The 22,266-nt window shown below is 46.9% G+C and overlaps 1 protein-coding gene across 2 annotated transcripts in view; it reads right to left on the bottom strand.

Annotated features, from left to right (window-relative positions):
- Positions 1 to 89: 89 nt before the first annotated feature.
- LOC115416117 (disintegrin and metalloproteinase domain-containing protein 9) overlaps positions 90 to 22,266 on the bottom strand; it is a 27,708-nt gene continuing 5,531 nt past the window's right edge. Inside the window, exons 7-24 of one of the 2 annotated variants that reach the window (XM_030129829.1) lie at positions 21,776 to 21,841; positions 21,618 to 21,689; positions 21,342 to 21,511; positions 19,986 to 20,067; positions 19,744 to 19,877; positions 18,106 to 18,277; positions 17,892 to 17,984; positions 17,647 to 17,751; positions 13,908 to 13,998; positions 8,186 to 8,291; positions 7,909 to 8,092; positions 7,638 to 7,718; positions 7,238 to 7,343; positions 6,560 to 6,707; positions 4,267 to 4,369; positions 3,853 to 3,891; positions 2,552 to 2,610; positions 90 to 2,198 (exon numbers count right to left, since the gene is read on the bottom strand). In XM_030129829.1, the coding sequence (XP_029985689.1) occupies positions 2,129 to 2,198; positions 2,552 to 2,610; positions 3,853 to 3,891; positions 4,267 to 4,369; positions 6,560 to 6,707; positions 7,238 to 7,343; positions 7,638 to 7,718; positions 7,909 to 8,092; positions 8,186 to 8,291; positions 13,908 to 13,998; positions 17,647 to 17,751; positions 17,892 to 17,984; positions 18,106 to 18,277; positions 19,744 to 19,877; positions 19,986 to 20,067; positions 21,342 to 21,511; positions 21,618 to 21,689; positions 21,776 to 21,841 (1,881 nt within the window). In that variant the 3' untranslated portion in view covers positions 90 to 2,128. The remainder of the gene's footprint in view (positions 2,199 to 2,551; positions 2,611 to 3,852; positions 3,892 to 4,266; positions 4,370 to 6,559; positions 6,708 to 7,237; positions 7,344 to 7,637; positions 7,719 to 7,908; positions 8,093 to 8,185; positions 8,292 to 13,907; positions 13,999 to 17,646; positions 17,752 to 17,891; positions 17,985 to 18,105; positions 18,278 to 19,743; positions 19,878 to 19,985; positions 20,068 to 21,341; positions 21,512 to 21,617; positions 21,690 to 21,775; positions 21,842 to 22,266) is intronic. The other variant, XM_030129830.1, reaches the window with a different exon arrangement.

Genomic DNA, 22,266 nt, shown 5'->3' with positions numbered 1-22,266 from the left:
TTGGTATAATAATAATTAAAAAGGATTTTCTTTAGATGGTTTGAATTGGATGAATCGCTGTGTTTTCATCTCAGACATGAGTCAGAAACGTTTGTGTAACTTCCATCAGTTTTATTTAATCATGTGTTAAATGTTCTCACGTTTATAAAGCAGGAGGCGGTCGCTATGGCAACATCTGAGTACCACATCTGGGAAGCGGAGACGGATGGTGTTCTCCAGTTCCACAGTTAGAGCCGCGTTTACGGAACATTTGAACAGAAACCAAGAAAACGAGTCCATAGAAAAGCATTCATGACGAGAGAAGAAAGAGATTCTGTCGTCAACGGTTACACAGGTTTAGACCAATACAGGAGATTTAAGGACCAGGACCAGGACCTGGACAAGGACCAGGACCAGGACCAGGTCCTGGAGACGTTGGTTCTGATCCAGTCGATGGTTTCATGGTTTAAAGGTGGACTGTCAATCATTGTTCGGTGCCGATCCTGTTGTTCTTGTGGGCGGGGCCGTGTGTTGCAGAGCTGTGATTGGTGGAGCCTGCTGCCAGTGTTCTCCTCCAGGTCTGGAACTGGTTTATTCCATTTACACCAGATCCACTGACATTTGGATCATTAGGAAAATGGAGCAAAAGAAGAACTACAACCAGTGGACCACGCCCACCATGTGACCAGTGGATGATACCCACCACCGACATGTGACTGGTGGACCACGCCCACTGATATGTGACCAGTGGACGACGCCCACTGATATGTGACCAGTGGACGACGCCCACCACCGACATGTGACCAGTGGACGACGCCCACCGATATGTGACCAGTGGACGACGCCCACCACCGACATGTCACCAATCAACTGTAACAGATTCAGATGATTACAATAAACAGGAGGAGGAGCTTCTAGAAGTGTACGATAAAATAACAACAAACAAACCTCCCAAAAAATTAAAAGAACAAAATAATGAAGAAAATGAAAAAAAAAACCCCGTGTGAATATTCTGGGTCCATGTGAGTCCAGTCTAGATGATAAACCTGGACCAGGTCTACACAAAACCACCAAGACAAACCAAGCACAAACCACATCATCATCGTCCAATCATGTCACGTCCAAAATCCACGTCGGACGACCAGAACGTGAAGCTTCAGAACCGATACAGGTCCGGCGGGTTGGAGGCGGAGCCACGTCAATGGCCTACGTTTCCCAGAAGGCTTTTCAGAAGAGAAACAACAACAGGAGGCTGGGGTCCGCCCCTGCAGAAACCACACTGTCACATGACCCGGGTACAGTCACATGACCTCAGTGCGTTGCATACTGTGTTTGTGTTTTTACAATTCTGCAGACAGAAGCCCCGCCCGCAGAGAGAAGCCCCGCCCACAGCAGCGGCAGGGGGCGTTACATTCTTATGACAGTGCAGAGGAGACAGGAAGTACAGTCAGACAGAGGCGGAGCCTGGAACCAGCCGATCACAGCCTGAGTCTGATGACAGACTGTTAGCGAGGCTCCTAATTGGACTGAGTGAATCATGGTGGGGGCGTGGTCAATGTGTGGACTTGTGTCCTGCATGTTGGACTGGTTCTGGACCCTGGTGTCTGTCAAACGGACCTGTCAGGGGGTGGAGCTGTCAGGGGGCGGAACTGTCAGGGGGCGGGTCTATCCCATAAACCCGCCCCCTGACACTAACTTGCTTAAACTAGCTGAACATTAGCTCACCCATGACCATATATGCTCCTGTAGCTCAACCCCTTTTGTCCAAATATGGTCACTTGTGGCCCCTCAAAACCACCATAGTGCTGGGCAGATGTTATATGTGATCATATGTGATCATATTTGATCATTTCTGATAATGACCTGATTGGCTGATGATGAACTCATGTACACAGATGAAGTATTTGTAGTATTTTTAGAAGTACTTGTACTGTGTATGTAGTCTTGTTTACTGTTTGAACTAAACCTCATTCTGGGCTGAGATTGGCCGGTTGGTGGAGGCAGATCCACCTCAGTCCAGTCTGGGTCAGAGTCCAGCCCTGTTGCTAGGTGACCAGCTGTAAGTGGGTGGGGATGAGTCTGGAGAGGGCGGGGCTAGGGGGAGTGGTATGATCCAGGTGTGGGGGGACGGGCGGGGCCTCCTGATGGGCTAAACAGGTGGAGGGGGGGCGGGTCTTTGAGGCACCAGAGGCTGAGACACAGCCGAGGGTTTGGGTTTCCTGTGGGCGGAGACAAAGCAGGAGGCGGAGACAAAGCAGGAGGCGGAGTTAGTGTTGGCACGGTTTGATGCAGTAAAAGTACAACCAATACACTGAGGATACAGCGAACACATCAGCGTACGCTTATATTTAAGATTTGTTTGGGTTTCTATGTGATGTGTTTATTTGGATAATAATAAATAAATATAAACAATAAGATATTAATAATATAAAAATATTGATCATATATAAAATTAAAGATTAATAAAAATAATTATTGATTGAATATAAATAATATATAAATATTGATCGTATACAAATATCAATAATCGTGTACATGCCGTTTACATGATAAACACTGTCATGGTTCTTACAGAGGAGGAGGGGGCGGTCTCCCGGCAAAGGGCGGAGCTGTCCTATTGGTCTCCACAACCTGCACACAAACAAACACGAGGTGATGAGTAGACGAGCAGAGCTGTGATTGGTTCAAACAGCGATGGAGATGACAACATGACTGAAGGGGTTAAGGCGGCCTTACACTGTGCGAGTTTAGAGACGATTTCTCACTCGTGCGACTCTTTCTGGGATCGGGCCCGATGTGCCTCTAATTGTGTGTGGTGCTTGGTGCAGTGTACATGGGGTAAAGAGAAGCGATCAGCACCTCATGACCAGCAATCGTGTGTTCGCAAGGAAAATGGAGCTGTTTGAAATCCTGCTCGCTCCTCGTGAGTGTATCGTACTGTCAAAGCAGTGCCACGAACCGATGGGCCTCAAATTCTCACACTGTGCATGCGCGAACACAGACGCGTACAGTAGCGTACAAGCTAACAGTAGCTGTCTGTTGTCCTAGTGCAGTTTAGCTGTTGCAGCTTACCTCTAGTTCCTGCTGTAGGATGACAGCCCATACTGTCCACGTCTGGACAACCAATGCCTGCACCAAACACATCGTTGTCTTTTCTTCTTTTTTGATTCCTCACAGATAATGGTACATGTTACCAAAGCAGCTCGTTGGTTTTTGTTTAGCACTACCATTTCGTGGCTCACGCCAATACACAATCGTCTATATGCACTTTTACGGATTCCTTGGTATTTTAACGTTGTATTTCTGGATACAACACTCAAACGTGTGGTGCGTCCTGTGGTGTATGGTCCTACAGTGTGAGCAGTCAGGTCGCATACGAGCGTCGGTCCGTGCAGTGTGAGAACAGGAATCGTGAGTCTGACTGTACGACTGATTCGCACAGTTTGAGATGGAGCTGCGTGCAACCATCGAAATAATCACACAGTGTATGGACGCCTTTAGGGGTCAGATTTAGGACCACATATGACAGAGGTCCGGGTCAGATTTAGGACCACATATGACAGAGGTCCGGGTCAGATTTAGGACCACATATGACAGCGGTCCGGGTCAGATTTAGGACCACATATGACAGCGGTCCGGGTCAGATTTAGGACCACATATGACAGTGGTCCGGGTCAGATTAGTGCTGTTCAGACTGTCTTTAACAGATCAGATCCAGGTCACATGTGGGCGGAGTACTACTGGTACTAGTATGACAGTACTACTACTAGTATTAGTACTGTCACACTAGTATTACTAGTATGACAGTACTAGTATAGTAGTAGTAGTATTGCAGTAGTAGTAGGTGTGTCCAGTGTGTGGGGGCGTGGTTACCTCTTGCGGCGACGGCAGCAGCTGACTGTGATGCTGAACATGGAGAGAAAGAAGAGCCTGGTTAGCATCAAACAAACAAACAAACAAACACAAACAAACAAATACACACAAACAAACACACAAACACAAACAAGCACACAAACAAACACACAAATACACACAAACAAACACACAAATACACACAAACAAACACACAAACAAACACACAAACACAAACACCTGATGTTGGTCTTTAATCTATGACCGATCAGCTGATCAACTGGAAACACCCACCAATGATCCAGACTCCTCTGATGCCTTCACAGTCACATGGTCTACGTCTGCAGGACAACTACAACTCCCAGCATGCACCAGCTCCACCCCCTGGACAGCCCTGCCCCCTCCCACTTAGGTGTTAAAAAAACACAAACTCACCCCGTCTCTGACGATGTTGTGGACGTTACCGCGGGCAACACTGGGAGGCTGAGCTCTGGGAGGCGGTCCTCTGCTCTGATTGGCTGTCGCTGCACCATCCGCCCTGAGGACAGTGAAACCAGCCTGTCAATCAACTTCACAGTGTGCGGTGCGTTCATTGACCGTTGGCCAGTGTGAGGTGCGTTCAGTGACCGTAGGCCAGTGTGCGGTGCGTTCAGTGACCGTAGGCCAGTGTGCGGTGCGTTCAGTGAGCGTAGGCCAGTGTGCGGTGCGTTCAGTGAGCGTAGGCCAGTGTGCGGTACGTTCAGTGACCGTGTGACAGTGTGTGGTGTGTGGTGTGTTCAGTGACCGTTACCCAGTGTGCGGTGCGTTCAGTGACCGTAGGCCAGTGTGCGGTGCGTTCAGTGAGCGTAGACCAGTGTGCGGTGCATTCAGTGACCGTAGACCAGTGTGCAGTGCGTTCGGTGACCGTAGTCCAGTGTGCGGTGCTATCAGTGACCGTAGACCAGTGTGCGGTGCATTCAGTGAGCGTAGACCAGTGTGCGGTGCTATCAGTGAGCGTAGACCAGTGTGCAGTGCGTTCGGTGACCGTAGTCCAGTGTGCGGTGCTATCAGTGACCGTAGACCAGTGTGCGGTGCATTCAGTGAGCGTAGGCCAGTGTTCAGTGAGCGTAGGCCAGTGTTCAGTGAGCGTAGACCAGTGTGCGGTGCATTCAGTGAGCGTAGACCAGTGTGCGGTGCTATCAGTGAGCGTAGACCAGTGTGCGGTGCTATCAGTGAGCGTAGACCAGTGTGCAGTGGTATCAGTGACTGTATGCCAGTGTTCAGTGAGCGTAGGCCAGTGTGCGGCGCTATCAGTGAGCGTAGACCAGTGTGCGGTGCATTCAGTGAGCGTAGACCAGTGTGCGGTGCGTTCAGTGACCGTAGGCCAGTGTGCGGTGCGTTCAGTGACCGTAGGCCAGTGTGCGGTGCTATCAGTGAGCGTAGACCAGTGTGCGGTGCATTCAGTGACCGTAGGCCAGTGTGCGGTGCTATCGGTGACCGTAGACCAGTGTGCGGTGCGTTCGGTGACCGTAGGCCAGTGTGCGGTGCTATCAGTGAGCGTAGACCAGTGTGCGGCGCATTCAGTGACCGTAGACCAGTGTGCCGTGCGTTCGGTGACCATAGTCCAGTGTGCGGTGCTATCAGTGAGCGTAGACCAGTGTGCGGTGCGTTCAGTGAGCGTAGGCCAGTGTGTGGTGCTATCAGTGAGCGTAGACCAGTGTGCGGTGCGTTCAGTAACCGTTGCCCAGTGTGCGGTGCATTCAGTGACTGTGCGACAGTGTGTGGTGTGTTCAGTGACCGTTGCCCAGTGTGTGGTGCGTTCAGTGACCGTAGGCCAGTGTGCGGTGCGTTCAGTGAGCGTAGGCCAGTGTGCGGTGTGTTCAGTGACCGTTGGCCAGTGTGTGGTGTGTTCAGTGAGCGTAGGCCAGTGTGCGGTGCTATCGGTGACCGTAGACCAGTGTGCAGTGCATTCAGTGACCGTAGACCAGTGTGCGGTGCGTTCAGTGACCGTAGGCCAGTGTGCGGTGCTATCAGTGAGCGTAGACCAGTGTGCGGCGCATTCAGTGAACGTAGACCAGTGTGCGGTGCGTTCAGTAACCGTTGCCCAGTGTGCGGTGCATTCAGTGACTGTGCGACAGTGTGTGGTGTGTTCAGTGACCGTTGCCCAGTGTGTGGTGCGTTCAGTGACCGTAGGCCAGTGTGCGGTGCGTTCAGTGAGCGTAGGCCAGTGTGCGGTGCTATCAGTGACTGTATGTCAGTACGTGGTGCGTTCAGTGACTGTAGGCCAGTGTGCAGTGTGTTTAGTGACCGTAGGCCAGTGTATGGTGTGTTCAGTGAGCGTAGGCCAGTGTGCGGTGTGTTCAGTGACCGTTGGCCAGTGTGTGGTGTGTTCAGTGAGCGTAGGCCAGTGTGCGGTGCTATCAGTGACTGTATGTCAGTACGTGGTGCGTTCAGTGACTGTAGACCAGTGTGCGGTGTGTTTAGTGACCGTAGGCCAGTGTGCGGTGCGTTCAGTGACTGTATGCCAGTGTGCGGTGCGTTCAATGAGCATAGGCCAGTGTACGGTGCATTCAGTGAGCATAGGCCAGTGTGCGGTGTGTTTAGTGACCGCAGGCCAGTGTGCGGTGCGTTCAGTGAGTGTAGGCCACTGTACGGTGCGTTCAGTGACCGTAGGCCAGTGTGCGGTGCTTCCAGTGACGGTAGACCAGTGTGCGGTGCATGGTGGTGTGTGCGGTGCGTTCAGGCTCACTGGTATTCCTGGGACCTCTTGCGTCGGCTCAGTCCCAGGCGTCGCAGCAGCTCGTTCCTCCTGAGGAAGACGAAGAGTCCGAGGGCGAGCAGAGGGAGGACGACGAAGAAGAAGAGCAGCAGACCGTCCCGCACAGACGTGTCCTTATCTGAGACACACACCATCATTCTTTTCTTTATTCATTCATTTGGTTATTCATACATCCGTTCATACAATCATTCGTTTGTTCATTCATTCATTTGTTCATTCATTCGTTCAACCGTTCATTCATTCATTCATTTGTTCATCCGTTCGTTCATTCATTCATTCATTCGTTTGTTCATTCGTTCATTCACTCATTCATTCATTTGTTCATTCATTCATCCGTTCATATAATCATTCATTCATCCGTTTGTTCATTCATTCATTTGTTCATTCATTTGTTCAACCATTCATTCATTTGTTCATCCGTTCATTCATTTGTTCAACCATTCATTCATTTGTTCATCCGTTCATTCATTCATTTATTCATTCATTCATTCACTCATATATTCATTCATTCGTTTGTTCATTCATTCATCCGTTCATTCATTCATTTGTTCATCCGTTCATTCATTCATTAATACTTTTGTTCGTTCTTTCATTTTTGTGTTTGTTCATTCATTCATTCTTTCCTTCATTCATTCATTTGTTTCCTACCGTTCCATGTTGGTCCGCTGTCCACACTCCCGCCGTACCCTGTGACCTCACAGAAGGGCGGAGCCCAGCCATTGTCGCAGTGACAGTTTTTGTTACTGTTACAGACCTGAGGGGTCAGAGGTCATAGATAGATAGATAGATAGATAGATAGATAGATAGATAGATAGATAGATAGATAGATAGATAGATAGATAGATAGATAGATAGATAGATAGATAGATAGATAGATAGATACTTTATTCATCCCATAGGGAAATCTACAGGCTCCAGCAGTATCACAAACTTCAAAACAAACAGCAGTAAAAACACAATCATAAAAAAACACTAACTTTCCACAAAGTCAGTGCAATGAGTAGGGGTCAGAGGTCAGAGGTCAAACACAGAGGTCACACACACTCACCCCGTGGCCATGACACTTCTGTTCCACGTCACAGTCGAAGCCCAGGACGGAAGCAGAGCGGCATTCGAAGTTCAGACACACCTGAACGCACCACAGAAGAAGAAACAGACCAGGGTCAGATTAGACCAGGGTCAGTTTAGACCAGGGTCAGTTTAGACCAGGGTCAGTCTAGACTAGGGTTAGTTTAGACCAGGGTTAGTTCAGACCAGGGTCAGATTAGACCAGGGTCAGTCTAGACCAGGTTCATCTTAGACCAGGGTTCTGCTCTCACCTTGTCCTCTCCACACTTGGTGCCTTCACTGACCATCCCTGGGTCGGGAACATCGGACCCTAACATGAAGTCCACTCCGTAACACTTGGCTCCTGCGATCGGCGTGCTGATGATCGACGGTTCGATTCCGAACACCGTCACCGCCTGCACGTTGGAACACTGCAGCTTCCCGCACATGGCGTTTCTATGGAAACCAGGTAGGGTTAGTGACAGCGCAGGAGCACCAAAGGAAGGGCCAATGGGGCGGGGGCTGGTGGAGGCTGGGGGGCGGGGTTACCTGCTCTCACACTTCCTGTATCCGTAGTTCAAGTAGCCACAGTTTCCGAAGCGATCACCTTTAGAGTTAACGTCTTTGAAACAGACTTCAGGAGCAGCCTTCGCCTCTGGAACATACGATAAACACGTTAACGAAACATACCATAAACACGCTAAGGAAGCATACGATTTAACACGCTAACGAAACAGATGATGAACAGGTTAACAAAACAGGATGAACATGCTAACGAAACAGATGATGAACACACTAACGAAACAGACGATGAACACGCTAACAAAACAGAGGATGAACACACTAACGAAACAGACGATGAACACGCTAACAAAACAGAGGATGAACACGCTAACAAAACAGAGGATGAACACACTAACGAAACAGACGATGAACACGCTAACAAAACAGAGGATGAACACACTAACGAAACAGACGATGAACACGCTAACAAAACAGAGGATGAACACACTAACGAAACAGACGATGAACACGCTAACAAAACAGAGGATGAACACACTAACGAAACAGACGAACACACTAACAAAACAGAGGATGAACACACTAACAAAACAGAGGATGAACACGCTAACAAAACAGAGGATGAACACGCTAACAAAACAGAGGATGAACACGCTAACAAAACAGAGGATGAACACGCTAACAAAACAGAGGATGAACACACTAACGAAACAGACGAACACACTAACAAAACAGAGGATGAACACGCTAACAAAACAGAGGATGAACACACTAACAAAACAGACAATGAACACGCTAACGAAACAGACGATGAACACGCTAACAAAACAGAGGATGAACACACTAACAAAACAGACAATGAACACGCTAACGAAACAGACGATGAACACACTAACAAAACAGACAATGAACACGCTAACGAAACAGACGATGAACACACTAACAAAACAGAGGATGAACACACTAACAAAACAGAGGATGAACACGCTAACGAAACAGAGGATGAACACACTAACAAAACAGACAATGAACACGCTAACAAAACAGAGGATGAACACACTAACAAAACAGACAATGAACACGCTAACGAAACAGACGATGAACACACTAACAAAACAGACAATGAACACGCTAACGAAACAGACGATGAACACACTAACAAAACAGAGGATGAACACACTAACAAAACAGAGGATGAACACGCTAACGAAACAGAGGATGAACACACTAACGAAACAGACGATGAACACGCTAACAAAACAGAGGATGAACACACTAACAAAACAGACAATGAACACGCTAACGAAACAGACGATGAACACACTAACAAAACAGACAATGAACACGCTAACGAAACAGACGATGAACACACTAACAAAACAGAGGATGAACACACTAACAAAACAGAGGATGAACACGCTAACAAAACAGACGAACACACTAACAAAACAGAGGATGAACACACTAACAAAACAGGATGAACATGCTAACGAAACAGAGGATGAACACACTAACAAAACAGACAATGAACACGCTAACAAAACAGAGGATGAACACACTAACGAAACAGACGAACACACTAACAAAACAGAGGATGAACACGCTAACAAAACAGAGGATGAACACACTAACAAAACAGACAATGAACACGCTAACGAAACAGACGATGAACACGCTAACAAAACAGAGGATGAACACACTAACAAAACAGAGGATGAACACACTAACAAAACAGAGGATGAACACGCTAACAAAACAGACGAACACGCTAACAAAACAGAGGATGAACACACTAACAAAACAGGATGAACATGCTAACGAAACAGATGATGAACACACTAACGAAACAGACGATGAACACGCTAACAAAACAGAGGATGAACACACTAACGAAACAGACGATGAACACGCTAACAAAACAGAGGATGAACACACTAACGAAACAGACGAACACACTAACAAAACAGAGGATGAACACACTAACAAAACAGAGGATGAACACGCTAACAAAACAGAGGATGAACACGCTAACAAAACAGAGGATGAACACGCTAACAAAACAGAGGATGAACACACTAACAAAACAGACAATGAACACGCTAACGAAACAGACGATGAACACGCTAACAAAACAGAGGATGAACACGCTAACAAAACAGAGGATGAACACGCTAACAAAACAGAGGATGAACACACTAACAAAACAGACAATGAACACGCTAACGAAACAGACGATGAACACACTAACAAAACAGAGGATGAACACACTAACAAAACAGAGGATGAACACGCTAACAAAACAGACGAACACACTAACAAAACAGAGGATGAACACGCTAACAAAACAGAGGATGAACACACTAACGAAACAGACAATGAACACGCTAACAAAACAGAGGATGAACACGCTAACAAAACAGAGGATGAACACGCTAACAAAACAGACGAACACACTAACAAAACAGAGGATGAACACGCTAACAAAACAGAGGATGAACACACTAACGAAACAGACAATGAACACGCTAACAAAACAGAGGATGAACACACTAACAAAACAGAGGATGAACACGCTAACAAAACAGAGGATGAACACACTAACAAAACAGAGGATGAACACGCTAACAAAACAGAGGATGAACACGCTAACAAAACAGAGGATGAACACACTAACAAAACAGAGGATGAACACGCTAACAAAACAGAGGATGAACACACTAACAAAACAGAGGATGAACACGCTAACAAAACAGAGGATGAACACGCTAACAAAACAGAGGATGAACACACTAACAAAACAGAGGATGAACACGCTAACGAAACAGAGGATGAACACGCTAACAAAACAGAGGATGAACACGCTAACAAAACAGAGGATGAACACGCTAACAAAACAGAGGATGAACACGCTAACAAAACAGAGGATGAACACGCTAACAAAACAGAGGATGAACACGCTAACAAAACAGAGGATGAACACACTAACAAAACAGAGGATGAACACGCTAACAAAACAGAGGATGAACACGCTAACAAAACAGACGAACACACTAACAAAACAGAGGATGAACACGCTAACAAAACAGAGGATGAACACACTAACGAAACAGACAATGAACACGCTAACAAAACAGAGGATGAACACGCTAACAAAACAGAGGATGAACACGCTAACAAACAGACGAACACACTAACAAAACAGAGGATGAACACGCTAACAAAACAGAGGATGAACACACTAACAAAACAGAGGATGAACACGCTAACAAAACAGACGAACACACTAACAAAACAGAGGATGAACACGCTAACAAAACAGAGGATGAACACACTAACGAAACAGACAATGAACACACTAACAAAACAGAGGATGAACACGCTAACAAAACAGAGGATGAACACGCTAACAAAACAGACGAACACACTAACAAAACAGAGGATGAACACACTAACAAAACAGAGGATGAACACGCTAACAAAACAGAGGATGAACACACTAACAAAACAGGATGAACATGCTAACGAAACAGAGGATGAACACACTAACAAAACAGACAATGAACACGCTAACAAAACAGAGGATGAACACACTAACGAAACAGACGAACACACTAACAAAACAGAGGATGAACACGCTAACAAAACAGAGGATGAACACACTAACAAAACAGACAATGAACACGCTAACGAAACAGACGATGAACACGCTAACAAAACAGAGGATGAACACACTAACAAAACAGAGGATGAACACACTAACAAAACAGAGGATGAACACGCTAACAAAACAGACGAACACACTAACAAAACAGAGGATGAACACACTAACAAAACAGGATGAACATGCTAACGAAACAGATGATGAACACACTAACGAAACAGACGATGAACACGCTAACAAAACAGAGGATGAACACACTAACGAAACAGACGATGAACACGCTAACAAAACAGAGGATGAACACACTAACGAAACAGACGAACACACTAACAAAACAGAGGATGAACACACTAACAAAACAGAGGATGAACACGCTAACAAAACAGAGGATGAACACGCTAACAAAACAGAGGATGAACACGCTAACAAAACAGAGGATGAACACACTAACAAAACAGACAATGAACACGCTAACGAAACAGACGATGAACACGCTAACAAAACAGAGGATGAACACGCTAACAAAACAGAGGATGAACACGCTAACAAAACAGAGGATGAACACACTAACAAAACAGACAATGAACACGCTAACGAAACAGACGATGAACACACTAACAAAACAGAGGATGAACACACTAACAAAACAGAGGATGAACACGCTAACAAAACAGACGAACACACTAACAAAACAGAGGATGAACACGCTAACAAAACAGAGGATGAACACACTAACGAAACAGACAATGAACACGCTAACAAAACAGAGGATGAACACGCTAACAAAACAGAGGATGAACACGCTAACAAAACAGACGAACACACTAACAAAACAGAGGATGAACACGCTAACAAAACAGAGGATGAACACACTAACGAAACAGACAATGAACACGCTAACAAAACAGAGGATGAACACACTAACAAAACAGAGGATGAACACGCTAACAAAACAGAGGATGAACACACTAACAAAACAGAGGATGAACACGCTAACAAAACAGAGGATGAACACGCTAACAAAACAGAGGATGAACACACTAACAAAACAGAGGATGAACACGCTAACAAAACAGAGGATGAACACACTAACAAAACAGAGGATGAACACGCTAACAAAACAGAGGATGAACACGCTAACAAAACAGAGGATGAACACACTAACAAAACAGAGGATGAACACGCTAACGAAACAGAGGATGAACACGCTAACAAAACAGAGGATGAACACGCTAACAAAACAGAGGATGAACACGCTAACAAAACAGAGGATGAACACGCTAACAAAACAGAGGATGAACACGCTAACAAAACAGAGGATGAACACACTAACAAAACAGAGGATGAACACGCTAACAAAACAGAGGATGAACACGCTAACAAAACAGACGAACACACTAACAAAACAGAGGATGAACACGCTAACAAAACAGAGGATGAACACACTAACGAAACAGACAATGAACACGCTAACAAACAGAGGATGAACACGCTAACAAAACAGAGGATGAACACGCTAACAAAACAGACGAACACACTAACAAAACAGAGGATGAACACGCTAACAAAACAGAGGATGAACACACTAACAAAACAGAGGATGAACACGCTAACAAAACAGACGAACACACTAACAAAACAGAGGATGAACACGCTAACAAAACAGAGGATGAACACACTAACGAAACAGACAATGAACACACTAACAAAACAGAGGATGAACACGCTAACAAAACAGAGGATGAACACGCTAACAAAACAGACGAACACACTAACAAAACAGAGGATGAACACACTAACAAAACAGAGGATGAACACGCTAACAAAACAGAGGATGAACACGCTAACAAAACAGAGGATGAACACGCTAACAAAACAGAGGATGAACACGCTAACAAAACAGAGGATGAACACGCTAACAAAACAGAGGATGAACACACTAACAAAACAGAGGATGAACACACTAACAAAACAGAGGATGAACACACTAACAAAACAGAGGATGAACACACTAACGAAACAGACGAACACACTAACGAAACAGAGGATGAACACGCTAACAGACGAACAGTAACTCTTGGTCCATACTTGGTCCAAATATGGCCTGACACTGTCCGTCGTAGTGTTGACATTTCCCATTGTAACAGAAGGCCTGTTGGTTTCTGCATGGCTGACCGTTCTGTAAACAAACAAACAAAAACAAACACACAAAAAAAACAAAGAAAAAACAAAACAAAAACAAGACAACCAAACAAACAAAACAAACAAACAAAGAAAGAAACAAGCAAACACATACGTGTTAAACACTGGATCAGTTTCATATGACATTCATACATGTGTAACAGGTGTGGGCGTGGCTTTGGTTCAGCTCATATACAGTACAGGCCAAAAGTTTGGACACACCTTCTCATTCTTTGCATTTTCTTTATTTTCATGACTATTTTCATTGTAGATTCTCACTGAAGGCATCAAAACTATGAATGAACACATGTGGAATTATGTACTTAACAAAAAAGTGTGAAATAACTGAAAACATCTCTTATATTCTAGTTTCTTCAAAGTAGCCACCCTTAGCTCTGATGACTGCCTTGCACACTCTTGGCATTCTCTTGATGAGCTTCCAGAGGTAGTCACCTGAAATGGTTTCCACTTCATAGCTGTGCCTTGTCAGGGTTACTTAGTGGAATTTCTTGCCTTATTGATGGGGTTGGGACCATCAGTTGTGTTGTGCAGAAGTCAGGTTGATGCACAGCTGACAGCCCTATTGGACAACTGTTAGAATGCATATTATGGCGAGAACCAATCAGCTAAGTAAAGACAAACGAGTGGCCATCATTACTTTAAGAAATGAAGGTCAGTCAGTCTAGAACATTTCAAAAACTTTGAATGTGTCCCCAAGTGCAGTCGCAAAAACCATCAAGCGCTCCAACCAAACTGGCTCACATGAGGACCGCCCCAGGAAAGGAAGACCAAGAGTCACCTCTGATGCTGAAGATAAGTTCATCTGAGTCACCAGCCTCAGAAATCGCAAATTAACAGCAGCTCAGATTAGAGACCAGATGAATACCACACAGAGCTCTAGCAGCAGACACATCTCTACAACAACTGTTAAGAGGAGACTGCGTGAATCAGGCCTTCATGGTCAAACAGCTGCTAGGAAACCACTGCTCAGGAGAGGCAACAAACACAAGAGATTTATTTGGGCCAAGAAACCCAAGGAATGGACATTAGACCAGTGGAAATCTGTGCTTTGGTCTGATGAGTCCAAATTTCAGATCTTTGGATCCAACCGCCGTGTCTTTGTGTGACGCAGAAAAGGTGAACGGATGGATGCTACATGCCTGGTTCCCACCGTGAAGCATGGAGGGGGAGGTGTGATGGTGTGGGGGTGCTTTGCTGGTGACGCTGTTGGGGATTTATTCAAGATTGAAGGCAACCTGAATCAGCATGGCTACCACAGCATCCTGAAGTGACATGCCATTTCATCCGGTCTGCGTTTAGTTGGACCATCATTTATGTTTCAACAGGACAATGACCCCAAACACACCTCCAGGCTGTGTGAGGGATATTTGACCAAGAAGGAGAGTGATGGAGTGCTGCGCCAGATGACCTGGCCTCCACAGTCACCGGACCTGAACCCGATCGAGATGGTTTGGGGTGAGCTGGACCGCAGAGTGAAGGCAAAAGGGCCAACAAGTGCTAAGCATCTGTGGGAACTTCTTCAAGACTGTTAGGAAACCATTTCAGGTGACTACCTCTGGAAGCTCATCAAGAGAATGGCAAGAGTGTGCAAAGCAGTCATCAGAGCTAAGGGTGGATACTTTGAAGAAACTAGAATATAAGAGATGTTTTCAGTTATTTCACACTTTTTTGTTAAGTACATAATTCCACATGTGTTCATTCATAGTTTTGATGCCTTCAGTGAGAATCTACAATGAAAATAGTCATGAAAATAAAGAAAATGTGAAGAATGAGAAGGTGTGTCCAAACTTTTGGCCTGTACTGTATGTGTAACAGGTGTGGGCGTGGCTTTGGTTCTGCTCAGACATGCGTAACAGGTGTGGGCGTGGCTTTGATTCAGCTCAGACATGTGTAACAGGTGTGGGCGTGGCTTTGGTTCAGCTCAGACATGTGTAACAGGTGTGGGCGTGGCTTTGGTTCAGCTCATATATGTGTAACAGGTGTGGGCGTGGCTTTGGTTCAGCTCATATATGTGTAACAGGTGTGGGCGTGGCTTTGGTTCAGCTCATATCTGTGTAACAGGTGTGGGCGTGGCTTTGGTTCAGCTCATATGTGTAACAGGTGTGGGCGTGGCTTTGGTTCAGCTCAGACATGTGTAACAGGTGTGGGCGTGGCTTTGGTTCAGCTCATATGTGTAACAAGTGTGGGCGTGGCTTTGGTTGAGCTCATATGTGTAACAGGTGTGGGCGTGGCTTTGGGTCAGCTGATATATGTGTAACAGGTGTGGGCGTGGCTTTGGTTGAGCTCAGACATGTGTAACAGGTGTGGGCGTGGCTTTGGTTCAGCTGATATATGTGTAACAGGTGTGGGCGTGGCTTTGGTTCAGCTGATATATGTGTAACAGGTGTGGGCGTGGCTTTGGTTCAGCTCAGACATGTGTAACAGGTGTGGGCGTGGCTTTGGTTCAACTCATATATGTGTAACAGGTGTGGGCGTGGCTTTGGTTCAGCTCATATGTGTAACAGGTGTGGGCGTGGCTTTGGTTCAACTCATATATGTGTAACAGGTGTGGGCGTGGCTTTGGTTCAGCTCAGACATGTGTAATAGGTGTGGGCGTGGCTTTGGTTCAGCTGATATATGTGTAACAGGTGTGGGCGTGGCTTTGGTTCAGCTCATATGTGTAACAGGTGTGGGCGTGGCTTTGGTTCAGCTCATATGTGTAACAGGTGTGGGCGTGGCTTTGGTTCAGCTCATATGTGTAACAGGTGTGGGCGTGGCTTTGGGTCAGCTGATATATGTGTAACAGGTGTGGGCGTGGCTTTGGTTCAGCTCAGACATGTGTAACAGGTGTGGGCGTGGCTTTGGTTCAGCTCATATGTGTAACAGGTGTGGGCGTGGCTTTGGTTCAGCTCATATGTGTAACAGGTGTGGGCGTGGCTTTGGTTCAACTCATATATGTGTAACAGGTGTGGGCGTGGCTTTGGTTCAGCTCATATATGTGTAACAGGTGTGGGCGTGGCTTTGGTTCAGCTCATATGTGTAACAGGTGTGGGCGTGGCTTTGGTTCAGCTCAGACATGTGTAACAGGTGTGGGCGTGGCTTTGGTTCAGCTCATATATGTGTAACAGGTGTGGGCGTGGCTTTGGTTCAGCTCATATATGTGTAACAGGTGTGGGCGTGGCTTTGGTTCAGCTCAGACATGTGTAACAGGTGTGGGCGTGGCTTTGGTTCAGCTCATATATGTGTAACAGGTGTGGGCGTGGCTTTGGTTCAGCTCAGACATGTGTAACAGGTGTGGGCGTGGCTTTGGTTCAGCTCATATATGTGTAACAGGTGTGGGCGTGGCTTTGGTTCAGCTCATATATGTGTAACAGGTGTGGGCGTGGCTTTGGTTCAGCTCATATATGTGTAACAGGTGTGGGCGTGGCTTTGGTTCAGCTCAGACATGTGTAACAGGTGTGGGCGTGGCTTTGGTTCAGCTCATATATGTGTAACAGGTGTGGGCGTGGCTTTGGTTCAGCTCATATATGTGTAACAGGTGTGGGCGTGGCTTTGGTTCAGCTCAGACATGTGTAACAGGTGTGGGCGTGGCTTTGGTTCAGCTCATATGTGTAACAGGTGTGGGCGTGGCTTTGTTGGTTCTCACCTGGATGTAGGCGTCGCTCTGGCAGAAGGGGGCGGAGCCATTGCAGTACTCGGGCAGATCACACTCGTCGGTGCTGGAGCGACAGACCGTCCCCCCAGGAAGGAACTGCACACACACCACTGGTCAGTTCAGCTGTCAATCAGCCACAGACACACCCCCTTCTACAGGTCCAACCCCCTCCTGTTCTTCCTCCTCTTACTCCTCCTCTTACTCCAGTTCCTCCTCCTATTCCTCCTCTTTCTTACCTGACAGTTGTGACAGCATTCTCCAAACCCACACTCAGCTCCACTCTTCAGTTTACACGTCTGAAATTCACAACACGGGTCGTCCTCACACTCCTGAAACACACACACACACACACACACACACACACAGACATGAAGACCACCAAGACCACCAAGACCAGGACCACCAAGACCACCTGTCCAGGACCATGAAGACCACCTGTCCAGGACTCACCTCCTGGGTTCCACAGTCACAGTCCTCTCCCAGGTCCACCAGGCGGTTCCCACAGTAGGGGGCGCTGTAGGCCTCCTCAGGTCTGGGGACGTTCAGCAGACAGGAGCCTCCTGTCAACAGGATCAGCTTCTCAAAGTCATCTGCACTGCAGGAGCTGAAGTTCCTGGAGCCACTGAGGAGGAGACGCATGAGGAGGAGGGGACGCATGAGGAGGAGGAGACGCATGAGGAGGAGACGTATAAGGAGGAGAAGACGCATGAGGAGGAGACGCATGAGGAGAAGGAGACGCATGAGGAGAAGGAGACGCATGAGGAGGAGGAGATGCATGAGGAGGAGACGTATAAGGAGGAGAAAACGCATGAGGAGGAGACGCATGAGGAGGAGACGCATGAGGAGAAGGAGACGCATGAGGAGGAGGAGATGCATGAGGAGGAGACGTATAAGGAGGAGGAGACGCATGAGGAGGAGACGCATGAGGAGGAGACGCATGAGGAGAAGGAGACGCATGAGGAGGAGGAGATGCATGAGGAGGTGTTCCGTGTCACATGTGTTGCGTGTCATGTGTTCCGTGTCGTACATGTGTTGCGTGTCGTACATGTGTTCCGTGTGTACATGTGTTGCGTGTGTACATGTGTTGCGTGTTGTACATGTGTTCCATGTGTACGTGTTGCATGTCGTACATGTGTTCCGTGTTGTACATGTGTTGCATGTCGCACATGTGTTCCGTGTGTACATGTGTTGCGTGTGTACATGTGTTGCGTGTCGTACATGTGTTCCGTGTTGTACATGTGTTGCGTGTCGTACATGTGTTCCATGTGTACATGTGTTCCGTGTTGTACATGTGTTGCGTGTCGTACATGTGTTCCGTGTCGTACATGTGTTGCATGTCGTACATGTGTTCCGTGTTGTACATGTGTTGCATGTCGCACATGTGTTCCGTGTGTACATGTGTTGCGTGTGTACATGTGTTGCGTGTCGTACATGTGTTCCGTGTCGTACATGTGTTGCGTGTCGTACATGTGTTCCATGTGTACATGTGTTCCGTGTTGTACATGTGTTGCGTGTCGTACATGTGTTCCGTGTCGTACATGTGTTGCATGTCGTACATGTGTTCCGTGTCGTACATGTGTTCCGTGTCGTACATGTGTTACGTGTCGTACATGTGTTACGTGTGTACATGTGTTCCGTGTGTACATGTGTTCCGTGTCGTACATGTGTTACGTGTCGTACATGTGTTACGTGTGTACATGTGTTACGTGTGTACATGTGTTCCGTGTGTACATATGTTGCGTGTGTACATGTGTTGCGTGTCGTACATGTGTTCCGTGTCGTACATGTGTTGCATGTCGTACATGTGTTCCGTGTCGTACATGTGTTACGTGTCGTACATGTGTTCCGTGTGTACATGTGTTCCGTGTCGTACATGTGTTGCATGTCGTACATGTGTTGCGTGTCGTACATGTGTTGCGTGTCGTACATGTGTTGCGTGTCGTACATGTGTTCCGTGTCGTACATGTGTTGCATGTTGTACATGTGCTGCGTGTCGTACATGTGTTGCGTGTCGTACATGTGTTGCGTGTCGTACATGTGTTCCGTGTGTACATGTGTTCCGTGTGTACATGTGTTGCGTGTCCTTACGTGGCTCCAGAGTGCATGATGCATGCGGGGGCGGGGCAGACACAGCCCCGCCCATCGTCGTGGTTCATCCCCAGATTGTGTCCCAGTTCATGAGCCACGATGGAGGCGAACGCCAGGACGTTGTTATTGGTGAACTGGACCGACACACAGAGGAGGGGCGGGTCAGAGCGGTCACATGTTCCAACGGCTGCCAATCATATGTCAGAGAGAGCGGGGAGCCGCCCAATAAGAAGAAAGCCTACCGCATTAATCCCGCCCCCGTGGCTCCTGGAGCAGACGGTGGAGACGAAGGCCATGCCTGCAGTTCCACCAAAAGACTTTTTCCTACAAACAACAACAAACAACAACAAACAACAACAAACAATAAATACTACAGAGACAGCAACAAACAATAAATACTACAACACCAACAAAGAATAAATACTACAAAAACAAACAACAAATTCAACAACAAAGAAAAAATACTACAATAACCACACAACAACACACAACAAAAACAACAACCATACAACAACAACCACACAACAACAACAACAACACACAACAAAAACAACATCCATACAACAACAACACACAACAAAAACAACAACCATACAACAACAACCACATAATAATAACAACAACCACACAACTACAACACACAACAAAAACAACAACCACACAACAACAACACACAACAAAAACAACAACCATACAACAACAACCACATAATAACAACAACCACACAACAACCACACACAACAAAAACAACAACTATACAACAACAACAACTACACAATAATAACAACAACCACACAACTACAACACACAACAAAAACAACAACCACACAACAACAACACACAACAAAAACAACAACCATACAACAACAACCACACAATAATAACAACAACCATACAACAACACACAACAACAACAACAACAACACAACAACCACACAATAACAACCACACAATAACAACAACAACAACCACACTAACAACAACCACACAACGACAACAACCACACAATAACAACAACAACCACACAACAACAACCACACAACAAAAACAACCACACAACAAAAACAACAACCATACAAGAACAACCACACAATAACAACAACCACACAATAACAACAACAACAACCACACTAACAACAACCACACAACGACAACAACCACACAATAACAACAACAACCACACAACAACAACCACACAACAAAAACAACCACACAACAACCACACAACAAAAACAACAACCATACAAGAACAACCACACAATAACAACAACCACACAACAACAACAACACAACAACCACACAATAACAACTACAACAATCACACAACAACAATCACACAACAACAACAACCACACAACAACCACACAATAACAACACCACAACAACAACAATCACACAACAACAACCACACAACAACAACACAACAACCACACAACAACCACACAATAACAACAACAACAATCACACAACAACCACACAACAACAACACAACAACAATCACACAACAACAACAACAACACCCCCCCCAATCAGTCCAGTGTGTGGTGCACCCCCCCACCCCCTTAGGTCCAGTGTGTGCGGTGCGTGGCGGTCCCTACAGGATCAGCTGTGCAGAGTCGTGGCGTCGTCGTGGTAACAGCTCCTTCTCTCTCCACTGGGTGAACCTGCTCAGAACCTCCCCGGCAGATCCTTCAGTACTGATGAGGTTCTGCTGAGTCCAGATCTCCAGACCCACCAGGACCACACGCACGTTCAGCTGCATGTAGATCTGCACACGGACACACGGGTCAGAGGACGGCACCCCCCGGAGGTCCCAGGATCCCCCGGAGGTCCGGGGTCCCGGGACCCGTGTGTCTGACCCTGCTGGTACTCACGCTGTCCACCAGGTTGGCCAGATGGACCATGTCGTCCCGCACCGCCGTCTGGTTCCGGTTCATGAAGTTAAACTGGACGAACACACAGAAGACAACGGTTAGACAGACGGACGCCATCTGCAGCGTCTGAGCTGGACTGTGGGGGGGCGGAGTCTCACCCTGTCATTGTCGACGACCAGCAGCAGCTCCACGAAGTGAGTCTGATGGAGGACTGCCCTGCGCACCTGTAAGAGATGAACACACCTGAGGACACGCCCACCACCACACACACCTGAGGACACGCCCACCACCACACCCACACCTGAGGAACGAGGAGGACAGAGGACATACCCACCACACACACACACACACACACCTGAGGAACGAGGAGGACAGAGGACACACCCACCACACACACACACACACCTGGGCCATGAGGAGGACAGAGGACACGCCCATCACACACACCACGACCTCCACCACACCCACCTGGGGAAAGAGGAGGACAGAGAACACGCCCACCACCTGACCTGCCACACCCATCACATGTACAAACATTTAACACCAGCATCCAATTAAACTGCACCAATGGAACGTCTCTGATTGGCTGCTTAAGGAAGGGGGTGGTGGCTCAGGAGGCGGAGCTTAGACCAAGATGTCCTCTGTCTCA

The sequence above is a fragment of the Sphaeramia orbicularis genome, unplaced genomic scaffold (genome assembly GCF_902148855.1).
Source record: "Sphaeramia orbicularis unplaced genomic scaffold, fSphaOr1.1, whole genome shotgun sequence".
Taxonomy (NCBI): Eukaryota; Metazoa; Chordata; class Actinopteri; order Kurtiformes; family Apogonidae; genus Sphaeramia; species Sphaeramia orbicularis.
Note: the sequence above shows the minus strand (reverse complement) of the source record. Positions and strands in the feature narration are given on the sequence as shown.